Source organism: Oncorhynchus gorbuscha, linkage group LG19 (genome assembly GCF_021184085.1).
Source record: "Oncorhynchus gorbuscha isolate QuinsamMale2020 ecotype Even-year linkage group LG19, OgorEven_v1.0, whole genome shotgun sequence".
Lineage (NCBI taxonomy): Eukaryota > Metazoa > Chordata > Actinopteri > Salmoniformes > Salmonidae > Oncorhynchus > Oncorhynchus gorbuscha.
The window spans coordinates 21,484,806-21,508,506 of NC_060191.1; the positions used below are offsets into that span (position 1 = coordinate 21,484,806).

The 23,701-nt window shown below is 43.8% G+C and overlaps 1 protein-coding gene across 2 annotated transcripts in view; it reads right to left on the reverse strand.

Moving 5' to 3' along the window:
• Nucleotides 1-4,886: 4,886 nt before the first annotated feature.
• Nucleotides 4,887-23,701, reverse strand: part of LOC124005794 (zinc finger protein 385D-like) — a 47,594-nt gene continuing 28,779 nt past the window's right edge. For both annotated transcript variants that reach the window (XM_046315346.1, XM_046315345.1), the window contains 5 exons: nucleotides 21,443-21,611; nucleotides 11,696-12,046; nucleotides 11,249-11,430; nucleotides 7,788-7,889; nucleotides 4,887-6,437 (listed from right to left, as the gene is read on the reverse strand). In XM_046315346.1, the coding sequence (XP_046171302.1) occupies nucleotides 6,192-6,437; nucleotides 7,788-7,889; nucleotides 11,249-11,430; nucleotides 11,696-12,046; nucleotides 21,443-21,611 (1,050 nt within the window). In that variant the 3' untranslated portion in view covers nucleotides 4,887-6,191. The remainder of the gene's footprint in view (nucleotides 6,438-7,787; nucleotides 7,890-11,248; nucleotides 11,431-11,695; nucleotides 12,047-21,442; nucleotides 21,612-23,701) is intronic.

Genomic DNA, 23,701 nt, shown 5'->3' on the forward strand with positions numbered 1-23,701 from the left:
GTAGATGGACCGACAAAGTAGTACAGGATCTTGATGGAGAGACTTGAGTAGTTGCGCTCACCTGTAGCCCTCCGCTTACAGATGAGCTCTGGCTTTTACTGGACATGAATTAACAAAATGTCCAGCAACTCCGCAATAGAGGCACAGGCGGTTGGTGATCCTCCGTTCCCTCTCTCCTTAGTCGAGATGCGAATCCCTCCCAGCTGCATGGGCTCAGACTCTGAGCCAGAGGAGGGAGATGGTTGCGATGCGGAGCAGGGAAACACCGTTGATGCGAGCTCTCTTCCACGAGCCCGGTGACGAAGATCTACCCGTCGTTCTATGCGGATGGCGAGAGCAATCAAAGAGTCCACATCTGAAGGAACCTCCCGGGAGAGAATCTCATCCTTAACCACTGCGTGGAGTCCCTCCAAAAACGAGCGAGCAGCGCCGGCTCGTTCCACTCACTAGAGGCAGCAAGAGTGCGAAACTCAATAGAATAATCCGTTATGGACCGTTCACCTTGGCATAAGGAAGCCAGGGCCCTAGAAGCCTCCCTACCAAAAACTGAACGGTCAAAAACCCGAATCATCTCCTCTTTAAAGTTCTGGAACTTGTTAGAGCAATCAGCCCTTGCCTCCCAGATAGCTGTGCCCCATTCTCGAGCCCGGCCAGTAAGGAGTGAAATGACGTAAGCAACCCGAGCTCTCTCTCTAGAGTATGTGTTGGGTTGGAGAGAGAACACAATCTCACACTGCGTGAGAAAGGAGCGGCACTCAGTGGGCTGCCCGGAGTAGCAAGGTGGGTTATTAACCCTAGGTTCTGGAGGCTCGGCAGGCCAGGAAGTAACAGGTGGCACGAGACGTAGACTCTGGAACTGTCCAGAGAGGTCGGAAACCTGAGCGGCCAGGTTCTCCACGGCATGGCGAGCAGCAGACAATTCCTGCTCGTGTCTGCCGAGCATGGCTCCTTGGATCTCGACGGCAGTGTAACGAGCGTCTGAAGTCGCTGGGTCCATTCCTTGGTCGGTTCCTTCTGTCATGCAGGTGAAAGAGGACCCAAAAGCGACTTGGCGAAAACAGAGTCTTTAATCCAGTAAAGTAAATACAAACAAAAAACACAACTTTCACTCGAAATGACGAGGACAAACTGGAGACTCGATCTTGAACAGCAGGTGAACAGCAGGTTGCCTCGGGAAGGCACTTGAACCAGACAGACTCAGACACCTGCTCACCACGCAGCATCTGAGGAAAACACGACACGACAGGGCGATACACAAACACAGCACGGTGAATTCTAGACAAGGAACCGACAGGACAGGAACGGAACACAAAGGAAGAAATAGGGACTCTAATCAGGGGAAAGGATCGGGAACAGGTGTGGGAAGACTAAATGATTGATTAGGGGAATAGGAACAGTTGGGAGCAGGAACGGAACGATAGAGAGAAGAGAGAGTGAGAGAGGGAGGGGGAGAGAGAGGGATAGAAAGAGGGAAAGAACCTAATAAGACCAGCAGAGGGAAACGAATAGAATGGGAAGCACAGGGACAAGACAAGATAATAAATGACAAAACATGACAGTATCCAAAATAATCATAAGACAACCACGCTCTCACCAAGCTCAAAGAAACATATGGTTCTCAGAACGTTATGTGCTAGCTGGGTAGTTACTGCACACCCAGTGCCCTTTTATAGGTAGGCTACTCCTCCCATATTGCCTCAGCTGTATTAATATGTTCTATTGGAACACTTACTTGGTTCCTAGAGGAGACATGGAGCAGTATAAGCATTTATAACATCATACTGGCTGATATATCGGCCAGTCACTGACATGGAACCCTTTTACTAGTTCTCTGTCCTTGTAATTTACAGCACCTCTCAGATCCGTTCAGTCCGGTCCAACACGTCCTCTGTGTGTTTATGTGCAGCAGGTTATTCATTAAGGTCACAGTCTCCGTCTCACTTGAGTGACATCTGTTTGAGCCAATAATGAATGGCTCAATAATTGATGTGGCCAAGGAGAGCAAGGCAAGGGCGGGTCATATAACTGAATATAGTAATTTAGTATGAGGGGTCAGCCAGTAGTAATCTGAGCTAACACAGTAAGGGTTTCTGTATGCATGCAATGAATCCATGACAACATTAGTAATCATGTAGACTAGTATTATTTATTTGTTTACTAATTGAGCCAATTTGATATTGGACACGACAAAGCCTCGGAATGAAGGTGGATTTGGCGCCAATGGGAGATGTCAACAATAGCTATCCTGTACAATGTGGAGAGCAGAGAACTTAGGTGGACTATTCGTTTGCCTCTGTGTTGCTTGTAAATGCTTTCCTTAAATTATGTTTGGATCTCAGTTCCATTCAAACAAACTAATTCCAACTAATTCCAACACATTTGGGGAAAGATGTTTGTAATGTTGTTGTGTCTTGGTCAATCTGAACTGCATGGTAACCATAGCCGAAGCTTGTTGGCTTTGTTCTCATTTTTAAGACTAACGTTATTGTCAAGGTCAAAGGTACTGTATAGCAGGAAAACAAAAGGTAAACTGTATATTTTAGACACATTACTCTGTGGCATTTCGAAAACAAACCTCAAAACCCCTATCAGTGTTCTGACCTATGTTTGACATTAGGGTCGGGAGGTATACATTTTAATGGATTGCAACTGTTGTTTTGAGCACTCCGACATTTCTACCTTCTCACAAAAGTATTTGACTGGGACTTCTAATCAAATCCCTATATTAACTTGAACCACGAAAGGCAATGAAAGCAGTCTGCTGAAACATGAAGAGACTGTAAAAACCAACTGGCATGTGATGCAGGTGTTCAACAGCAACAGGTTTCAAAACGGTATAAAACCTGACGGAAGAAATATATCAACGTTCTCATGGACGTGGAATGTTAATTGAGGCATTTATCATAATGTGGAATCCGAGGTGAACACGGACAGACACGCTGTCGGAATCTGCCCTTGTGTCCCAAGGGTATCCGACTTCAGATCCTGTTCCTACTCTGTTACTACACATCTCCTTGCCTGTACATTAGTCCTCCAGCACGGCATCTCTTTCTACAGCCTACGAGACAGAAAGGGAAAACAACTCAATAGAAGCCATAGTGCAATGAACTTCTGTCTTTTTTTACGATGACAGAAAACTCCCAGCTATTCGTTCAGCGGTGTGTGCTACTGCGTATAAACATGCCTGCTGTTACCAATCCACAGCCCACCAGATCAATTCTTCGTAATCCTCTCTTTCAATCACAAAAGGAATGTTTTCTGTCGTCTGAGAAAAAGACAGGTTAAATAAAACCCCTCTAAATGAAGGTCAAAAGATATCTAAAGTTTGGTTGGCATCAAGTATGAAGCAATTCATCAATGCCATCTGTGGTTTTCTCAGGAGATCTAGTGAACGGGTGATAAATGTAAGGTGATGATATTTTGGAAATAAGTCCCTCTGTATGGTACTGTGTGGTACCAAGGAACCTCAATACCCATTTGTCACACACTCAATGGGCTCAGGCACATCAACTCACCTGTACCCCCTGCACACTGACTCGGTACCCGGTGCCCCCTGTATATAGCCTTCTTATTGGTATTCCTATTGTGTTATGTTTTATTTTAGTCTACTTGGTAAACACTTTCTTAACTCTTCTTGAACTGCACTGTTGGTTAAGGGCTTGTAAGTAAGCATTTCATGGTAAAGTTTACACTTGTTGTATTCGGAGCATGTGACAAATAAAGTTTGATTTGATTTGAGTGGAGCGGCGGTCTAAGGCACTGCATCTCAGTGCAAGAAGTGACACTACAGTCTCTGGTTCGAATCCAGGCTGAATCACATCCGGCCGTGATTGGGAGTCCCATAGGGCGGGGCACAATTGACCGGGGTAGGCCGGCATTGTAAATAAGAATTTGTTCTTAACTGACTTGCCTATTTAAATACATTTTTTAAAATGACTTGCTCTCTGGTCATCATCAGGCAGCCTGCTGTATTGTTTTTGGAGTTGGATTAGGGTTGGAAGTAAGCTCTCTCTGGCTGGAGAGGGGAGTTGTGTATGTCAGGAATGTTGTCAGGAGTCATTTGGGCAGATATACTACAGACTGGGGATTGACACACAGCCTTATGGGTTCATGGAAAGGACCACAGACAGACTGAACAACTGGCTACAATATGTACCTGATGATATATCAATTTATTATTTATTTTAACATTTATTTAACTAGGCAAGTCAGTTAAGAACAAATTCTTATTTTCAATGACAGCCTAGGAACAGTGGGTTAACTGCCTGTTCAGGGGCAGAACAACATATTTGTTCCTTGTCAGCTCGGGGGATTGAACTTGCAACCTTCACGGTTACAAGACCAACTCTCTGACCACTAGGCTACCCTGCCACCCTGAAATTTCTAGCGCCGAAACCTGTTTGTCAATGATTTTACTTCCTAAGGGGAAGCAAGCTGCAGGTTGAATTTTATTGTCATGAGTCTTGTCCTGGAGGCAGAACAGGATGATTTCCCCTTAGATAGTCCAGCTGCAATGTCCGAATTGGCTATATTGTTTTAAAAAAGCATGTTTTTTTTTTTTTTTCTGTTGCTTTTAGGTCTTCATTTAACGTTAGGGTTAGGTAAAAAATCTGATTATATTACTTTGTGGCTGTGCCAGCTAGTGATCACTCTGCAGAGCTGCCTCCAGAACAAGATTCATGACAAAAAACTCAGCAAGCAAGCTGAGCGCTTTCAATTGTGTTGTATGTCTCTGCGACATGTAGGAGAGTGTGCATTTGACATTTGAGTCATTTAGCAGACGCCCTTATCCAGAGTGACTTACGGTAGTGCATACACTCTTCTACATGCATGTGCAACTGTACGGTCCCATTGGTGAATTGTAGGATCAACAAAGTCAACAAAGTAAGACTCTTTTATTTGAAATTGTTCATCTTTTACACATTAACAGATATTATACACAAGCCTTAGTGGTCCCTTGAGCCCATGACGTGGTCATTCAGAATGGTTATTGGGTGTCAGCTGGGATGGCTTTAAGGTGGAGGGCAAGGTCACACACAAACACCCATATACACTCACACACATACGCGCACACACACAAAGAAACAAAACACTTACACACTAACAGACACATACACGTAATGCAATAGAAACTACAACACATACTCTAGCCATCTAATGCACTGTAGACATCAACAGAGAGGGGACTTAAAGTGCAAACAGCAAAAGAGGAGATCCTTACCAGTCTTTTTTACAAACATGAGTGATAGCTACCTCCACTGAAGCAATGATCTTAGTGTGCCACTATCTTTACAAATATGATATCCCTATAGCACAATTATAGCTCAAGCGGTGCCTTGTATTAGACAGAAATGACACTGCATAGTTCACCGGTTTGTCTTATACATTATTGCAGTACAATATAACTCCAAGTCCTGTTCTTGGGTATGATTCATGGGTAAGAGAATGGCACAGGAAAGTGGGTGGCTGTGTGGGTACTACTAAGTATTAGCTACTATAGGAGGGAATTGTGATAAGTCAATGACTCAGTGAAGATGGGCGAGTAGATTCGACAGGGTGGTCCTACAGTAACGATGAGACCGGCCTGTAGTCCAGTTAAACAGGAGATGCAGGGTTAATGCTGTAGAGCAGTACTAATCCAAATGGAATAGAGTGGGCAGTAGTCCAGATGTAATGCTTCAGGTTGTCTGTAGTCCACATGTTTTGGTGAAGATGGTAGTCCTCAGAGGATACACACCAGGACGACGAACAGTTAAAAGCCGTGGGTGGCCGTCCTATCGCCTCTGACCAGAACATCGGCTATTATTTCCCCACGATTCTACATGTTGGATCGTTCACACCCAGCAGGTGATCGCTAACACACCGCGGCCATCTGTTTATTTGAGCCGGTGTGGTTCTTCTCTGAATGTAGGGGGAACAGCAGAGGGAAAGGGGGACGCTGATCAATTCTGGGTCATTGATGGGTTCTTTGGGAAATCCATAACGGGAGGTCTGGTCAGCCCAGTAGGGTTTATCTGGCAGTATGGGTTAAACTATTCCTCTGTGCCTATTATCCCCATATTCTGGTGAAGGTGGCCTGTGGTCCAAATGTATAGAGGGATAAGCAGAGGGAAGGGGACTCTGGTTCATAACAACTTCCGTGGCATGGCCGTCATGGGAAGTCCATAGAGTCTATAGGGTGGGGTTGTGAGTCAGTAGGGGGCAAACAGTAACTGTGTATGGGAGGTCCTGACAGGCCCGGGGGCGGGGCGGAGCAGGGCAGCAGGGAGAGTCTGTGTCTGAAAAAGGGTGGGGCCATGGGAGGGAGCGTGGGTGGAGCGGAGGCCGGGGAAGGCCGAGCCCATAGCTGCTGCTGCTGATGCCAATGCTGCCAGGTGAGCGGGAATTATCTGGGTGATCTGAGGTTGGCACAACTCCTTCCCCACTGTCAGCTTCACCTGGAGAGAGAGAGAGAGTGAGAGAGAGAGAGAGAGAGAGAGAGAGAGAGAGAGAGAGAGAGAGAGAGAGAGAGAGAGAGAGAGAGAGAGAGAGAGAGAGAGAGAGAGAGAGAGAGAGAGAGAGAGAGAGAGAGAGAGCGAGAGAGAGCGAGAGAGACAGAGAGCGAGAGAGAGACAGAGAGACAGAGAGAGACAGAGAGCGAGAGAGAGAGAGAGAGAGAGAGAGAGAGAGAGAGAGAGAGAGAGAGAGAGAGAGAGAGAGAGAGAGAGAGAGAGAGAGAGAGAGAGAGCGAGAGAGAGAGAGACAGAGAGCGAGAGAGAGCGAGAGAGAGAGAGAGACAGAGAGCGAGAGAGAGACAGAGAGACAGAGAGAGACAGAGAGAGAGAGAGAGAGAGACAGAGACAGAGAGCGAGAGAGAGCGAGAGAGACAGAGAGCGAGAGAGAGACAGAGACAGAGAGAGACAGAGAGAGAGAGAGAGAGAGAGACAGAGAGAGAGAGCGAGAGAGAGCGAGAGAGACAGAGAGCGAGAGAGAGACAGAGAGCGAGAGAGAGCGAGAGAGACAGAGAGCGAGAGAGAGTGAGAGAGACAGAGAGCGAGAGAGAGACAGAGAGAGACAGAGAGAGAGAGAGAGAGAGAGAGAGAGAGAGAGAGAGAGACAGAGAGAGAGAGGGGGGGCGGGGTGAGTGAGAGGGAAAGCGAGAGAGAGAGAACAAAAACTAAATCAGTGTCTGAGAGTATGGGTTTGAAGGTCAATGGAGCCCTTTGAAATCTGCTTCTGTATTAGTGATAGGGTAATGGAGCTTCCTCTGAACACCAAGATGGAAATTGTTATGTGCTGTCAATCAACTGACTCATGTATTCTAACCTACTGGGAGGAATCGTTGCTCTTTCCATATAAAAGTGTCTCCTCTGGGTTAATACAGTTGAGGATGGGATTTAGAGGAGTCATTTCCCACAGATTGTCAACCCCTGGGCCTGGTCGCAAGTTATCTCTGTCTGCCACTTTATGAGACCCATGATGGAAACTTGACTTTTCCCTCACTTTTTTTTCTGCCATTTGGCCCCAGATGAATCCCCAATACATTCCACCTTTAGCATGCTGGTCTCAGACCTTCATTTTTACTAGGCCTGTAAAGTCACAAACCGTATCAACTTCATATCCAGGGGCTATTGAATAAACAAATCATGAAGAACACTGTTTTAGATGACAAAACAAGAGAAAGAGATACCCTCAATCTTGTCTCTCACGTCTTGGGGACATAGATTTGCGGAGTAGAGACTTTCTGATTGTTTAGGTGGTTCCTATGCTTCTGTATTTTGTCAGTATTGAGACAAGGAGGGACTTACTGGTTGTGTGGCCTGGCCTTTCGGGAGTTTACTGTAGGGACTGTATTTGGGTTTGGCCGGTTTGCCTGCCGCTCGGTCTTTGTGACGTCTGCTGCTGATGTGCTGGAGGAGAGATGGAGAGGACAGTAAGGTTATATAGTAAGAAAGAGAGTGACTACAAGTGATTGGTCCTAGATTTATTTAAACCTCTATAGAATTGGTGGGTCCCCTTGCGGGACGGTTGAGCTAACGTAGGCTAATGTGATTAGCATTGGTTGTAAGTAACAAGAACATTTCCCAGGACACAGACACATCTGATATTGCCAGAAAGCTTAAATTATTATGAATCTAACTGCACTGTCCAATTTACAGTAGCTATTACAGTGAAAGAATACCATGCTGTTGTTTGAGGAGAGTGCACAGTTATGAACTTGAAAATGTATTCATAAACCAATTATGTACATTTGGGCAGTCCTGATACAACATTTTGAACAGAAATGCAGACATGTTGTCCTACATTAATTTCCTTTCAAATGGTAGCAAGAATATGCATACCCTTACTTCACATCCCGAGCTACAGGCAGGTAGATTTGGGTATGTAATTTTAGGTGAAATTTGAAAAAAAGGGCCAGATCCTTAAGAGTTAAGGGGGCTCTAAACGACCAAGGAGGACAGAACACCACTAATTGATTTGGAAGGGTTGTCAGCCGTAGAGGTACAAGAAAATTGCCAGTAAATGCAATATGTCAAAATTGCATGATCAAAGCGGCACTCTAAACGTCCAAATATATATATAAAAAAACTTGAAGACATGTTCCATTCATCCAGTTTTGAAAGCCTACCTACTAATTTGTTTCTATTAATTTAGTGTAATCATTGCTTGAAAACTGTTTTCTGTCATTTCAAGGTTAAATTACGTAGGCTTTGTAATCATTTCCAATTAGAAACTACTTCAAATCAAATCAAATTTTATTTGTCACATACACATGGTTAGCAGATGTTAATGCGAGTGTAGCGAAAAGCTTGTGCTTCTAGTTCCGACAATGCAGTAACCAACAAGTAATCTAGCTAACAATTCCAAAACTACTACCTTATAGACACAAGTGTAAGGGGATAAAGAATATGTACATAAAGATATATGAATGAGTGATGGTACAGAGCAGCATTGGCAAGATACAGTAGATAGTATTGAGTACAGTATATACATATGAGATGAGTATGTAAACAAAGTGGCATAGTTAAAGTGGCTAGTGATACATGTATTACATAAAGATGCAGTAGATGATATAGAGTACAGTATATACGTATACATATGAGATGAATAATGTAGGGTATGTAAACATTATATTAGGTAGCATTGTTTAAAGTGGCTAGTGATAATCATTTCCCATCATTTCCCATCATTTCCCATTATTAAAGTGGCTGGAGTTGAGTCAGTGTGTTGGCAACAGACACTCAATGTTAGTGGTGGCTGTTTAACAGTCTGATGGCCTTGAGATAGAAGCTGTTTTTCAGTCTCTCGGTCCCAGCTTTGATGCATCTGTACTGACCTCGCCTTCTGGATGATAGCGGGGTGAACAGGCAGTGGCTCGGGTGGTTGTTGTTCTTGATGATCTTTATGGCCTTCCTGTGACATCGGGTGGTGTAGGTGTCCTGGAGGGCAGGTAGTTTGCCCCCGGTGATGCGTTGTGCAGACCTCACTACCCTCTGGAGAGCCTTACGGTTGTGGGCGGAGCAATTGCCGTACCAGGCGGTGATACAGCCCGACAGGATGCTCTCGATTGTGCATCTGTAGAAGTTTGTGAGTGCTTTTGGTGACAAGCCAAATTTCTTCAGCCTCCTGAGGTTGAAGAGGCGCTGCTGTGCCTTCTTTAAGATGCTGTCTGTGTGGGTGGACCAATTTAGTTTGTCTGTGATGTGTACGCAGAGGAACTTAAAACTTACTACCCTCTCCTCTACTGTTCCATCGATGTGGATAGGGGGGTGTTCCCTCTGCTGTTTCCTGAAGTCCACAATCATCTCCTTAGTTTTGTTGACGTTGAGTGTGAGGTTATTTTCCTGACACCACACTCCGAGGGCCCTCACCTCCTCCCTGTAGGCCGTCTCGTCGTTGTTGGTAAATCAAGCCTACCACTGTTGTGTTGTCCGCAAACTTGATGATTGAGTTGGAGGCGTGCATGGCCACACAGTCGTGGGTGAACAGGGAGTACAGGAGAGGGCTCAGAATGCACCCTTGTGGGGCCCCAGTGTTGAGGATCAGCGGGGTGGAGATGTTGTTGCCTTCCCTCACCACCTGGGGGCGGCCCATCAGGAAGTCCAGTACCCAGTTGCACAGGGCGGGGTCGAGACCCAGGGTCTGGAGCTTGATGACGAGCTTGGAGGGCACTATGGTGTTAAATGCCGAGCTGTAGTCGATGAACAGCATTCTCACATAGGTATTCCTCTTGTCCAGATGGGTTAGGGCAGTGTGCAGTGTGGTTGAGATTGCATTGTCTGTGGACCTATTTGGGCGGTAAGCAAATTGGAGTGGGTCTAGGGTGTCAGGTAGGGTGGAGGTGATATGGTCCTTGACTAGTCTCTCAAAGCACTTCATGATGACGGAAGTGAGTGCTACGGGGCGGGGCGGTAGTCGTTTAGCTCAGTTACCTTAGCTTTCTTGGAAACAGGAACAATGGTGGCCCTCTTGAAGCATGTGGGAACAACAGTTCTAATGAACTCGCTCACTGAATCAGCGTATTCGTCAATGTTGTTGTTTGATGCAATACGAAACATATCCCAGTCCACGTGATGGAAGCAGTCTTGGAGTGTGGAATCAGATTGGTCAGACCAGCGTTGAACAGACCTCAGCGTGGGAGCTTCTTGTTTTAGTTTCTGTCTGTAGGCAGGGATCAACAAAATGGAGTCGTGGTCAGCTTTTCCGAAAGGAGAGCGGGGCAGGACATAATATTGTTGTCAATAGACTGGACATTGGCGAGTAGAATGCTAGGGAGTGGCGCGTGATGTGCCCGTCTCCGGAGCCTGACCAGAAGACCGCTTCGTTTCCCCCTTTCACGAAGTCGTTTTTTTGGGTCGCCGGCTGGGATCCATTCCGTTGTCCTGGGTGAAAGGCAGAACACAGGATCCGCTTCGAGAAAGTCATATTCTTGGTTGTACTGATGGTGAGTTGACGCTGCTCTTATATTCAGTAGTTCTTCTCGACTGTATGTAATGAAACCTAAGATGACCTGGGGTACCAATGTAAGAAATAACACGTAAAAAAAAAAAAAAACTGCATAGTTTCCTAGGAACGCGAAGCGAGGCGGCCATCTCTGTCGGCGCCGGAAGTAAGAGAGACAGATACAGCTATACCACTGATAAGAAACATGACATTTTAAATATAGTGAATTCAAACAATTTCCATGAACCAAATTCACAATGTTCACTCACGGAACTGCGGTAATATACAATGGCTAATGTTCATGTAACACCCTGGTGTATCCCACCTGTTTTAGCTGTGTCTCAGAGTTGACGTGGACATCGCAGATCTCACAGTGAAATGTTTTGTTCTGCAGGCCCGTGGCTGCCTTGGTGGGCGGAGCTAGATTACTCTTGACCCCTGGCCGGGGGAAGGACTTGATGGAGCCCACACCACTCCTGGCCTCTAGCATGGTCTTGTGCTTCGTACCTGGATGATAAAATAGGAAAAAGTGAGCCACAATAAGGTCTTTCAAGCATTTACATCCACAGTCCTTTGCCAATATTATGAAACCGCATTGAGAGGCACTGACATTATTTGCCAATGAATAGACCCTACCAATCAACTGATGGACATGATTGGCTGTGTTATTCACATTGACAGAAGAGTGAACACTATTTAAGAGCTGCTATACAGGATTAGCGATCGAGCCCCTCAGGGACAGGAGACCCTGAGAGGAGGGCAGATCTCTCACCACTGTTATGAGCCTCCAGTTGGGATGCCGAGTTGACGGCCATCTTGCAGAGCGAGCAGTAGAGCAGACGCCTGGCTTTCTCTTCCTCCGTCTCCGGGTCTGTCTCAGCCTCTTGCTCCTCCTCCATGTCTGGTTCTATAGGTGAGTTGGGTTTGGGCGAGGCCCTGTCGTCCCATCCTGTAGCTGAGGTAGTCTCTGTCCCTGTGGATGAGTTGGGACTCGATGCCAGCGTAGGTGCCAGGGGTGGTAACATTGATGTCATGGGTGCCAGGGTTGATGCCAGGGATCCCAGGGTTGGAGCCAGTGTGAGCACAGGAGATAGTGGTAGCGGCGATGCACCTGGAAAGCCATCTGCAGAGGGAGATAAATATGCTATTTCAGCAGGGAAGGTATAAATTAACATGTTACAAGACGACTACTGCACCAAAAATAATTGTCTCATGTAGAGAGATCAAAGTCATCTATGGATCAATAAGATCTGATGAGAGAAACAACACAAGTCGTTATAAAAAATACAGTGAACTGGCTCCTCATTTACCAAAATGACATTTTAGTCTTGGCAGCATCCCATGATCGATGTCAATTCCTCTCAGTTCTCTCTACTGCAATGACACAGAGTGAAGATCGGCAGCCAAGGGAGCGAATCAATAGTGAATTATGTCGTGCTATTTTAGCGAACCACTATGTATGGCTCTTATTTATCCCAGTAGACGTGTCAGAGAAGCACAATACTGATGGGAGTTACAACATCACTAGACATACATTTATCACAGTCCAAGAACAAGCAATTCATTCACTTTCTGCTATTAAGGTGATTTTGAGAGCAGCTGTTAGTTTTGGTATGTAATTACAAACACAAAAATGCTTTCATTTATTAGTGTTGATGAACGTAAAAGAATGAATGTGATTTGTGACAATTTAATGTCGTTGAGTATTGATCAATCTTCCAGTGCATGAATTGTAATTGCTTATTCCATAAGATCTCAATTAAATTATTCGAAGACTTTACATGAAGTTTCACATGACCCCAAACCATTTAATTCATAATACTCTACAATATCCACATTACAATGCACACCATTAACTCTAGTTGACACTTTTGATACTTGATATTTTTGTTCTATCATGATGCCACTGTCATGACGTTGGCCTCTTTGGGTATAGCAAGCCCCATCCCCCTCTTGCCTTCAAGTAGGCTGCTGTGGTCAGAGAGACGTCGTAAATTCCTGAGGATCTCCTCATGGACAAACAGTATAGAGAGAGTACATTTTCATAGAGAACAAAATAATTCCTTCCACCTCACAGAACTTGAGGTACGAACAAATATCATGTTCCGGAGAAAGTATAAAAGATCGGTGAAGAATCCAGCTACGAACTGGTCCTCAGATATGAGGTTTACATCTAATTGTTGTATAAGATGAATGAGTGAGTATGATACTGTTTACACAATTTTACAATGTGATTTTGGACTGTTTAATGAAGGAAAACTCAAAAAGGGGATTGGAGTTAACTAAATCAGAGGATAGCCCCTGAGCCCAGTGAGGGTCAGGCGTCCTGGGACAGGCCCTTTTCTGCCATTCCGAATAAAACCCAACTTTGAGAAATTATCACCAGACCATGTTTTTCTCCATTAGGAGGAGACAAAGGTTGAAGACCATTGCTGAATCTTTTAACCATGCCACGTGGTTAAACTCTTAGACTATCGATACCGACAGAATAAGAACAAGACTTTGATATTAATTACTAGTCTGCAGCTAGGAATTCGGTGTCATTGAATGCGAAGAATGACAACCGCCGAAACATCTATTCTATAACGAAACTAATGAATGTCACTCTGAACAATCCACTCTAACCACAACCGAGAGAGAGAGAGAGAAGGAGAGAGACGGACAATTCTACAAAAGAAACAAACTTTTCACCAGCGATCAAGACGACACACTGAGCGTAAATATATATATTGATTGCAATTGTTCCCGAATGAGTGAGCAAGGATTAGCATTTCAATTGTTATAATTATCACTCTGTAGTGACTTCATAAGTCGACCCCCACTTCCCTTTTGTCTAACAAGCCGCAATGCCGGTTTAGCCCACTAGGGCACATTCTTCTATCATTTCTTGTAACCACATTTACCTTGTTTGTTTGTTTATGCATTTCTGTGAATTACTTAGTTATTAATAAATAAATGATTTAAGACAATTGATGTATGGATGACTCATAGTGAAGACTGGGTTCGTGCAGATAGCCAACAATTTACGACGTTTGGAATGTGACTATAGTGAGGTAAAGTAAATCATTCTTTAATTCGAAGACTAATTGATCAGATAAAATATCTGAAAAGTTATTTTAGGAAATTATAACTTTGTAATCTGAATATTTTTCCTTGGTGCCTAGTTAATTACATTTACATGATTAATCAGTTGATCGCGTAATACTAATTACAGAGAATCTTTGATAAAAACTACGTCTTCAATTTAATGATAGTAAAGACACGACACCACCATAATTAGCATTTGGGTGAATCTTTAATTGGATGGTAATTGATGGTGGGCTTCACATTGTCACCGTTGAATACTGTTTATGCTAAGAGGAAAACAATAACAGTGCCCTCACCCCCCTGCAATTATCATCCAGCTACTCCCAGCCTTCTCTTGAGTGCCAGGTATGAAAACACCCCGCAGTCACACTAAACACACTCAATCAAAGCCAAGTCACTAGAGACCAAGAGCTGTCAACCTACCTCCTTCTGTGGGCAGGTTTTCAGCACAAGATAATGATTTGATTTGTCCTTGAAAAGCAGGGTCAACATGCATGTATTGCGCTTGCATGCGCACATGTGTGTCTCTATACATGTGCTTTTGAGTATGTACTCTCTCTATGTACACTGTGTTTTTGTGGTGAGTATACGCAGTATGTTATATTTACAGTATGTGTGTGGTTGTGTACTGTTCACACACAAGCACGGATGTGACTCTTCGTTGCTTCATCTTTTAAACAGGAAATCCCATTTCAGTGGCACACCTCCATTTCAATCAAGGGCGGCCTGTTCAAAAGGCAATGTAGGCACATGCATGTGTCTGTTCTTGCATTGCAGGGCACTCATGTTCCATAATGCCATTAAAAGCGCCATTTGCCTTTCACGAGCAGGTGATTATAGTGTACTTGGCTGGCCTAAAACGCCCTCTACTCTGGGAAGGCTCCAGTAATCCATATCCCCACTCGCTGTGACCTAACTGGCTCTGTTAAGAACTCAATCACCTCTCATTAATGAAGGTAATGACTGTGATCAATCTAGAGAGGCGGCGGGTGGGGACTGACAGCTATGGGCTAAGAGAGGGGGGGGGGTAGTGAGGGAGAGAAAGAGAGAAAAGGGAAGATAAAGGGTAATAGAGTAAATAAGGAAAGGAGTAAGGAGATGGAACGAGAGCGTGAAGAGGGAAAGAGAGATTGGAGAGGAAGCAACAGTGAGAGAGAAGGAGGGAATGAAAAATACAGTATGTGAAAGAAAGGAAGAGGAGGGAGTGCAAGGGTCCCAGAAAGAAAGGGGGAGGAGAGGAGATCAAATCAAAAGAGGGACACAATTAAAGAGAGAGAGAGGGAAAGAGAGTGGATGCCACAAAGAAAGAGGGAGTTGGATTGGGGAAAAGAGACAGCTGTCATGACCCTCTTGGAGACGAGCTCCCCATCGTTTTCCTCATCTGTTTCTGTTTACTCCCCAATTTGGATCTTGTCTCATCGCTGCAACTCCCCAACGGGTTTGGGAGAGGCGAAGGTGGAGTCATGCGTCCTCCAAACATGACCCGCCTAACCGCGCTCCTTAACATCTGCACCAATGTGTCAGAGCAAACACCGTTCAACTGGCGACCGGGGTCAGCCTGCAGGCACTCGGCCCACCACAAGGAATGATGAGGGTTAGGGTTAGCCAAGTAAGCCCCCTCGGCCAAACCCTCCCCTAACCAGGATTACGCTGTGCACCGTCCTATGTGACTCCTGGCCATGGCCAGTTGTGGAACAGCCCGGGAACGAACCAGGGTCTGTAGTAATGCCTCTATCACTGCGATGCAGTGCCTTAGACCAATGCGCCACTCGGGAGGCCTACGTCACCTGTTTCTATACCTCTATAGCTCTGAGTTTGCCAAGGAGATTTCCTTTGGCGATAGAGCAGAAATGCTCTTCTCAAATCCTTCCACTCTCGTTAGGCTTCCAGGCAATCACAGAGCGCCCCATGAGATCTGATTACCTTTCTCAATGATGCTGGATTAAGCGCTTTAATTAAAATGATTGAGCCCCATTATATGCCACCATGACTTAAAGGACAGAAACCCCTCAAGGCCCTGCAGTTGTAAGGCATTATTTCCTTTGATACAGAAGTGTATTTATAATGTTAGTGATTATCATTTGGATAACAGAGCAAAATGATCTTTGAGATATTTCACAGCAAGGGTCAAAGATCTTCCGTTGACTCGTTCAGCACCTCCTTCCTCATTGGAATTCATTCTCCAGACAAAATCCTTTTGAAAAGTTTCTACAGCTTTAAACCTCCTCAGAACTTCTCACAAATGAGGGTATTTACAGTAAATCATAGTTCCACGCAAGTGAAAAGCAGGTTTCATGCACAGAGTCATCAGCTTTGCCACTTTGTGATGCAGGTCTGTGTGTAAGGGCGTTTTCCAACTCAGTGAGTACAGATTTGGATCTTTGAATTCCTCGTTGGTTAGGAGACGTGCATGGGGAGCTTTAGTGGTTAACTGATGGCTGAACAAGCCTAAGCTAGCCCCCATGTCCCATGCCTTTTCTATTGTGCAGCTGCTGCCAGTGCAGGCATGGCTCCCCTGACAATCTGCTCCTTAATAGCTAATATCAGGGTACATTTCCTCAGGCACTGGACTGGAACAGAGAGATTGTGACTGCGTTATGGGCAACTCTTCTCTTTCTTAGCCACGTGCATGCGCACACACATGCACACATACACAGACAGACACCCCCACACACAGCTTGACATGCAGTGGCTAAGTCATTGGGTAATCTATACAATCTCACTGTGGCCAGCTGACAATTCGAAGCCACACACAAGTTCACAAGTCGAAAACACACACACACACACACACACATCCTAAAAATGTATACAGAAAATACATGAACTCACATGTACACAGAATGTGTGTTATAATGGCTCTTTGGCAGAAGTTTTGCATCAACACTGAGATCCCACTATCAAGAGAGACTGCAGTTCCTCTCCCCATTCCTCATATCTGCTCTCCGTAGCCATTTCTCTTCCCTGACCTCTGCTTTTCATTAGAGGAGCTCAAGGGCACTGATATACCGCTAAATACTTCAGCCCTAAAGATAATGTGGCGTTTACCCGCCTCGCCAATTCATTTCCCTGACATCTGAGCACATTAATATTCATTACCCAACGCCACTTTTGACAAACGGATGCTCCCACGCTTTGTAGACACGACAGTGAGGTGGAGGAGAAACCTGCTTGTTTTGTTTTGGGAGGGTCAGTGATGAAAATGATTTATGGCTATTTGTTCCTTTCCCGGTACAGTGTTTAATGGTCTGTCTTTGAGGCCTTTCAGGGTCTTATTTTTAAACATTATTTTGTGAACAATATTTTCCATATAGTGAGATGTGGGCTTGCTCTTGAAACACACCTATGAGTGAGCTCTGGACTGCATTTCTTTAACAAATGCATAAATATTAAAATATATACTGGCTGAATAAACTAAAGCTTGTTTTGGAATTCACTAGGTGTGTACCAGACTGAAGGGTGATATCACTATCACTCTCGCTAAAGGGGGTTTCAATTAAGAAAACATGAGGAGAACCAACACATACGTTCACGAAATCCCCCAGTGTGGAGCAAACATTATATTAAAAAGTTACCTGGTATAATCTACCTTCTCAGCTCCAATCATACTTTATTTGTCACATACTCCGAATACAACCGGTGCAGACCTTAGTGTGAAATGCTTACTTACAAGCCCTTAAACATATATGCCCCTAACACAGATATTCCTGCTTTCATGCCAAAAATGATAACCCTGTTCAATGAGTATTGTGTTTCCTTTGGCGTGGTGGCCGGAGATTTTAATTGCACCCTTAACCCAACCCTAGACAAATCATCCCAAGTCCCCATCACAAATCCTAGAGCTGCAAAGATGTTGAACTTCTCTTACTAAGAGATGGGACTGATGGGACTGGAGAGTGAGTAATAGCTTATCTATGGACTATACATACTACTCTAATGTCCATAACACCTACTCCCGTATAGATTACATTTTTATCCCAAACAGTATCATAAATTCAGCCACGTGTACAAACGGACCCATAGCACGTTTAGATCACGCCTTTGTCCACCTCCGCTTTGACCTCTGCAAAAACATCCCGAGGTCAAAGAGCTGGAAATTCAACACCTCCATGTTATCAAACGAAGCGCTACATACATTGGTAACTACATGGATAGACGACTACACACAAGACAACAAAGATTCTCCTGTTTCTCCGGCCACAATGTGGGACGCTGCCAAAGCCACACTAAGAGGTCATCTAATTGAATATGCTTCCTTTAAGAAAAAAGCAATGGAAGCACACAGGCTAGATCTTGAGAGGGAGCTGGAATGCTGTGAAAGAATACATAAACAATCCCCAGACAGCACCTCCTGGAGTCAACTTAAAGCAGCCAAAGCCAAACTGAATTTGGACTATACTTGGGAGATTTAAAATAAGTTTTCTTTACTAAACAGAAATTTACTAAACAGAGACTAAACACTCTTCTTCCCAAAATAATAAAAGCAGACCAAACTGGATTTATTAGAGACAGATACTCTTCTGGTAACATTTGCCATCTTTTTGATATTATTGATCAAGTAAACACACAGAAGACCCATGTCCTGCTGGTTTCACTGGATGCTGAGAAGAAGTTCGACAGGATGGAGTGGAGCTTTCTCTTCTCAGTCTTAGAAAAGTTCAATATGGGCCCAGACTTTATTAAATGGATCAAATCACTATACTCTCATCCAAATGCCATGGTGACTAATAACGGACTGAATTCTGACAGATTCCCTTTGGGACAGGGCACAAGACAAGGGTGCTCGCTGTCCCCCCTGCTCTACTTGTTGGGAGCGGAGCCGCTAGCAGAGTTGATAAGGAGCAATTCAAGAATTACGGGTGTTTCTGCAGGCGGCCTGCAGCACAAGATTTCGCTTTACGCAGATGATGTCTTGCTCTACATATCCAACCCTGAGAAATCCCTCCCGTTTTAGACACAATTGCTCAGTATGGCAAGTTTTCAGGTTATAAGATACATTTGAACAAATCTCAATATTACACTCACCAGCTCTATGAAGACACTATGTCCTTTCCAATGTAAAACACAGCGGTTTCATAACCCCAGATCTGAATAGCCTTTTCAAGGAAAACTATCTTCCACTCCTGGACCGAATCAAGAACGATCACCAAACCTGGATCTCCTCCAATTAGCTTAGTAGGAAGAATTAATGTCATCCGTATGAACATCCTCCCTAGACTGAACTATTTATTTCAGATGCTCCCATTCTATCTCCCAGTTTCCTTTTTCAAAACAACTAACCAAAGCTTCACCAAATTTATATGGGGCAATAAAAAACCTAGGATCAAGTTTTCCACTCTATTGAAACCTGAATCTAAGGGTGGTCTTGCCCTTCTCTCCCTTCAATTGTACTACTGGTCTGCCCAAATCCGCAACATGCTAACATGGATCAAAACAGAGTCAGCGTGGATTCAGATAGAAGCCCAATCCTGTGGTTCATTGCCACTAGGCTCAATTATATTCATGAATAACTTTAGTGAAGTGGGCAACAGCCAAAACCTTTGTGATTCATAGCACCCTACTAGCGTGGAGGGACTGTAAGAAATACCTGGGCATTTCCTCCCAAATATGTTCTCACTCGCCCATAGTAGGCAACCCAGACTTGTAAAAAGTCCTGAAGGATGCCAACTTTAATCTTTGGCATACTCTCGGAATCAGGACCTTTTCAGACCTATTTCATCAGAAAACCACTACACTGAAATCTTTTCAAGAGCTCTGCAGTGAATTCAATGTGCCAAGATCCCATTTAAAAAATATATATATCTTCAAATTAGACATGTCATTTCCTCATTTACTTCCAAGAGGAGGTTTAGAACTTGAATGGAGTTGAATGAAGTTGAAACCCTTCTTGTCACAGCACAATCCATTAAATGCTAAATCTCTTATATCTATAGACTCCTTTCTGAGAAAGGAGGCTCCTCCTTTACTCCTTTGAAAATAATCTGGGAAAAGGACCTTGGTCTGACTATCAGTGATGAGTTATGGGCGGAGGTTTGCGACAGGGTATACTGCTCCTCTACTAATGTAAAAATGAAAGAATCTAATTACACATTTTTGTACACATTTTATTACACTCCTTTGAGACTCCATAGAATGAAAACAGAAAACAGAATCTCTCCTAACTGTAAAATATGTACCTCTGAAAGTGGAACCTATATGCATGTATTTTGGAACTGTAGAGAGATTGCCAGATTTTGGCAATCTATACATACTGCTGCACAGAAAATACTAGATGTACCGTTTGAAATGACCCTGTGTATCTATCTTCTTAATGCCCAGCAGGACTTTGTTCTTGATCCTGACAGATAAAATTTGCTTATGACTATTACATACTTTGCTAAGACATGTATTCTTCTATTGTGGGCCTCTAATACCCCTCCTACATTTAAAATGTGGAATGACCAGATTGTTGACCAGTTTGTTGACTAAATATGTTGATACCCTCTCTCTATTCTGCAGGTGTGAGCATGCGGGGCCAGAGGGTTCACAATGCAGTGTGAAGAGGAATCGCAGAACCTGAGCTCAATTATTGGGCGGCAGGTAGCCTAGTGGTTAGAGCGTCGGACTAGTAACAGAAAGATCGAATCCCTGAGCTAACAAGGTACAAATCTGTCGTACTGCCCCTGAACAAGGCAGTTAACCCACTGTTCCTAGGCCATCATTGAAAATAAGAGTTTGTTCTTAACTGACTTGCCTAGTTAAATAAAGGTCAATTAAAATACAAAAATATGGATGCTTATATGTGCTCCAGAAATGTGCTCCTGGTTTAAAATCCTTTACTCATGGAACATTGGATTGTAGGCCCTATACTGAGGCACTCAGACCTAATCCTGGAGAGCCATGGTCCAAGGTTTCATTGGTGCTGTTTTATTAGGCAATTAAAGATGGATACAGGAAGACTTCACGAGTGGACAGAGGTTACCCAGAGAGCACTCTGGTTCTCCAGGTCCAATGGGTTTAGCTGTAAGACTAATGGAATTGACAGAAGGTCACCCTCCACTGACTACATTTTAGGAAGATTAAAAGACAGTGAAGCTTATCTGGTCCTGGTGCCTGTCTCCTGTAGTAAATATACATCATCAAGACGTCTCCTGTATCTACTTCCTCCTGCTCCCAACTTCCTCTATTGTGACACCATGATCAGATATACAACATGTACAGTAACGTTATCCAGGTGAAAACAAATGGATGTGGAGAAAGAGAACTATCAGCACAGTGTTTCTGTACTGTTTTCATTTGCAACACGAAAGGGACCTGGTCAGGTATTTCGTCAGACTCGGCACCTTTTGAAATTTGTTGGATGGGTGTGACAAAGGAAAGAGTGACAGACAGAGAGAGTGGATGGGGATTGGAAAAAACAGTGGATACGGAAGGAAAGTAAAGGAAATTGACCAACCTTTCCTGTCAGTGCCGTAGCACATTGCTGGAGGGTTGATGCTCTTAGGGGTTTCATGGTTGGTGGTTTCCTTGGTGACCACTGAACCTCGGAGCTTACATTTGGTAGTGTCCAGAGATTTCAGCTTCTTGGCGTGTTTTGTTCCTTTGTAGTGGGCTAAGGCTTGGCTCTGTGAGAGGAACAAATAGCAGGCTCGATTTAAACCTGGCCAAACTGTGACCAAAAACGAACTCAAATCAGTGGCTCATGAAATATACATAACACGGTGAGCAGGTATTACAAAGCTTTGCCTTTTATAGTGCTGAGTAGACACAAACTTTAAAGGGGTTCAGCATCAAAACAACATTCATGACATTAACAAGGACAATGCGCTGCAGAGTTTGTCCCAGTTTAATTTACAATGTTATCCATGCTCCTTTGCCTGTTATGTGATTTTTTGTCTCACATGTCAGTATAGTATCAGGGGCCATGTGATGGTGAATCTGTGATAGTCTGATGTTTCATTAATGTAGCTGTTTGAGTTTAGAGTCCAGACACGATTTTTCCAGGATTCACCTTCACAACGGATTTACCCAGACGCATGGACTGGGCCACATGCAAGAACTTTCAATCGTCCTTGTTTACCTCCATCTACTTTCTGGCTACCTTTGCCCGTGACAAGAATTCTTACTTGCTGTTTGCAATTTTTAGGAGAAAATTTCTCCATGCCATTACAGCAAATCAACAAAATGGAAATTTCCAGAATAAAACCTTTTCTCTACACTCAACCTAAATTGATTTAGTCTGTGGAGGACATAGACAATTATTGGCATTGGAAAATGCATTAAATACTAAATCCTCTAATGCAAGGAACCAAAATACATTTCTGGCCTTGGCACGTGCCTTCTAACCAACATCTCGCAGATACAGTGCGGGTAGATACCTACATGATAAGAGCAAGATCATTTAGATTTTTCCGAATGGCAGCCAAGCCTCGATAATCATGTCATCAGAATAAGACGAGTATCAAGCTCATCAACTTGCACTTTCACCACCCTGTGAAGTTCATAACTTATTTCATCTGTAGCCTAATATACAGCCTGCTAAACGAGTCGTAGTGGAAGGGCCACACAGTATCATCGCGTGTCTTCAAATTTACTTCGATATGATGATTGTCATTCTATCAATATTTGCGCATAAAGGCATTTCCCCCTCCATTTCCTGCATCATTCATTTTACAGAGACAAAAAGATCCCACCTTATCTAGCGTATTTTGTTTGGTTGAAATTTGGAACGTTTTCTGACAAATTTGCTGGTTCCATCAGGTCTGTCACGCCATTTTTTATCCGACATATTCTTTACACCCATAAAAAGGTTGGATGGAAACCTGGTTAATGTCTATGTTATCTTTCCTCCAATATATTGCTTCCTTATGTCATGCTCCAGTTATCCAAGACATCAGTGGATTCTTGCCAGAAGACAAGTGATATGGATGAGTGTTTAGTGTAATCAAGACCATAATTCATCTTTCATTAGAGCAATGATGTGGAAGAATTGCCTTAACCATACTTGAGATTTGACACAGACCAGATTAAGGTGGGTAAGGAGGCAATCCGTTTTTGGATGGTCCATAAGTGAGAAAGACATCTTATCAAATAAGACTGTCAATTAGCCATTTAGTCATTCAATCATTGCACAAAAAGATTTAAGTGGATTCCCACGTGTGATATTTCATGTTCTGTGCATTCTTTAAGTCATTCTTAAAATATACTCTAAACATATAGATCAGCCCTACCGGTGACATTTTCTGGTTGGGTTATAGTCACTATGTTACTGTATATGGGTGGCTGTATGGAAATATATTGCTGGCGGTGTAATTAGATCAATAAAACCACATGTCTGTTACTTGAACTCTGTGAAGCATTTATTTGGGCTGCAATTTGGTAACTCTATTGAACTTATCCTCTGCAGCAGAGGTAACTCTGGGTCTTCCTTTCCTGTGGCGGTCCTCATGAGAGCCAGTTTCATCATAGCGCTCGATGGTTTTTGCGACTGCACTTCAAGAAACGTTCATCTTTAACTTCAGGATTGACTAATGTTCATGTCTTAAAGTAACGATGGACTGTGGTTTCTCTTTGCTTATGGTAGCTGTTCTTGCCATAATATGGACTTTATCTTTGACCAAATAGGGCTATCGTCCGTATACCACCCCTACCTTGTAACAATAGCTCCAACACAACCCAGGAAGCCAAATACCATGATGACTCCAATGACCAAATG